At 66.9% G+C, this 1423-nt stretch overlaps 1 protein-coding gene across 3 annotated transcripts in view; it reads right to left on the bottom strand.

Annotated features, from left to right (window-relative positions):
• The window catches only part of CSF3R (colony stimulating factor 3 receptor), a 14733-nt gene that overhangs the window by 7306 nt on the left and 6004 nt on the right, over positions 1 to 1423 (bottom strand). For 2 of the 3 annotated variants that reach the window (XM_019512551.1, XM_019512552.1), the window contains exons 10-12: positions 1173 to 1361; positions 736 to 837; positions 209 to 355 (exon numbers count right to left, since the gene is read on the bottom strand). In XM_019512551.1, the coding sequence (XP_019368096.1) occupies positions 209 to 355; positions 736 to 837; positions 1173 to 1361 (438 nt within the window). The remainder of the gene's footprint in view (positions 1 to 208; positions 356 to 735; positions 838 to 1172; positions 1362 to 1423) is intronic. The other variant, XM_019512553.1, reaches the window with a different exon arrangement.

The following is a 1423-nucleotide window of genomic DNA, read 5'->3' as shown; positions in this document are numbered from 1 at the left end:
TGCTCCAGCCACAGTCCAGCGGAGACCCTGCTGTCTTCCTCTGCCCTTGAGTTTCTGAACTCCGTGCTGCCACGCGCCTCGGCCACGAGACAATGGCTAGGGCTAAAGACATCGGCTGACTGGGCAGATGGGTGCGTGGCCCAGTGCTGCTGAGTGGGGGCTGGAAGTCGGCAGTGCCGGAGCTGGGGCTGGGGCGGGCAGGACTTACTGGACATGTTGGCAGAGGTGCTGGCCCAGAAGATGGTGTAATTGGTGATGAAGCCATTCTGCAGCTCCGTGGGCACCGGCTGCCAGCTGAGCTCAGCCTGGTACTTGCTGATGCTCCTAAGGTGCAGTTTTGGGGTGCTCGAGGGAGCTGGAGTGGGGGGACAGGCACAGTCAAGGTCAGCGGCAGTCAGAGGCTCCCCCCAGGCTGCCCCATGTAGACGCCAGGCAAGGGCTGACAGGACGGTGGGGAGGAGCACGAAGTCCTGAAGGGTGCTGGAGCCCAGGCCCCTTCCCAGTTCAGTGCTGCCTCCAGCTGGCCCCCGTGCCTTTGCTCTTCAGCACCTGCCCTACCACTGGGTGAGGCCCTGGGGCTGCCAGTTCTGCTGTTCAGTTGGATTTAACTTTCTGCCTGCTGAATGAGGGGTTGCAGGCTCCACCCCAGAAGTGGCTGCATCCAGGCCATGGTGCCTGGTATGAACCCTGAGCTGGCAGGGCCACTTGGGACGGGAGCCGTGGCAGGATACATACCCTTCTGCTGGGAGTAGGTGACTGTGTGTCGCAGCATGCCCATGGCGTCTGCGTACAGAGGGTACACAGAGATGTTGTACCGCCGGAAGGGCTCAATGCCATCTACGAGGGAAAGGGACAGCGGGGGCCGTTCACGTGGCAGGGCATTGCTGTCCAGGCCTCTTCCCCACCCGCCCCCAGCAGTGACAGCCGGTGTGCCCAGCACCACAGTCGCTTGCGCCTGGCTCAGCATGCGTCCGCCCCACCGTGCGCCTGGGACCTGCCGCGGCACTGAGGGGCGGACATCAGGGCAGGAGCCCTGCGAGCGCACAGCAGGCCCTGCAGCCCCGTGGGGCAGGTGGGTGGGGAACAGAGGGCAGAAAAAGGAGCCCCAGCAGCTCAGGCCCAGAGCTCGAGCTTGGAGCCGTGGCTGGGACCAGCCCCACCCCGCCACTCACCTCGGATCAGGGCCCCGGTCACGCTGTGGTTGCGCTCCAGCTGCCAGCCGGGACGGCCGCCGGGCTCCGTGGGGGGCACGCTGCGCCACTCGAGCACGTAGCCGCTGGTCGGGGCTGCGGGCGCCTCCCACTGCACCCACAGGCTGTGCGGGTCGCGGGGGGTGGCCCAGAGCCCGCGCAGGGGCTGTCCTGCCAACGGCACCGGAGGGCACGGTCAGGCTGGGCGTCGCGGCTGCAGCCGGGGGGCTGGG

Source organism: Gavialis gangeticus, unplaced genomic scaffold (assembly GCF_001723915.1).
Source record: "Gavialis gangeticus isolate Ggan-Ray unplaced genomic scaffold, GavGan_comp1, whole genome shotgun sequence".
Classification (NCBI taxonomy): Eukaryota; Metazoa; Chordata; order Crocodylia; family Gavialidae; genus Gavialis; species Gavialis gangeticus.
The sequence above is the reverse complement of the archived record's forward strand: the minus strand, read 5'-3'. Positions and strand labels throughout refer to the sequence as shown.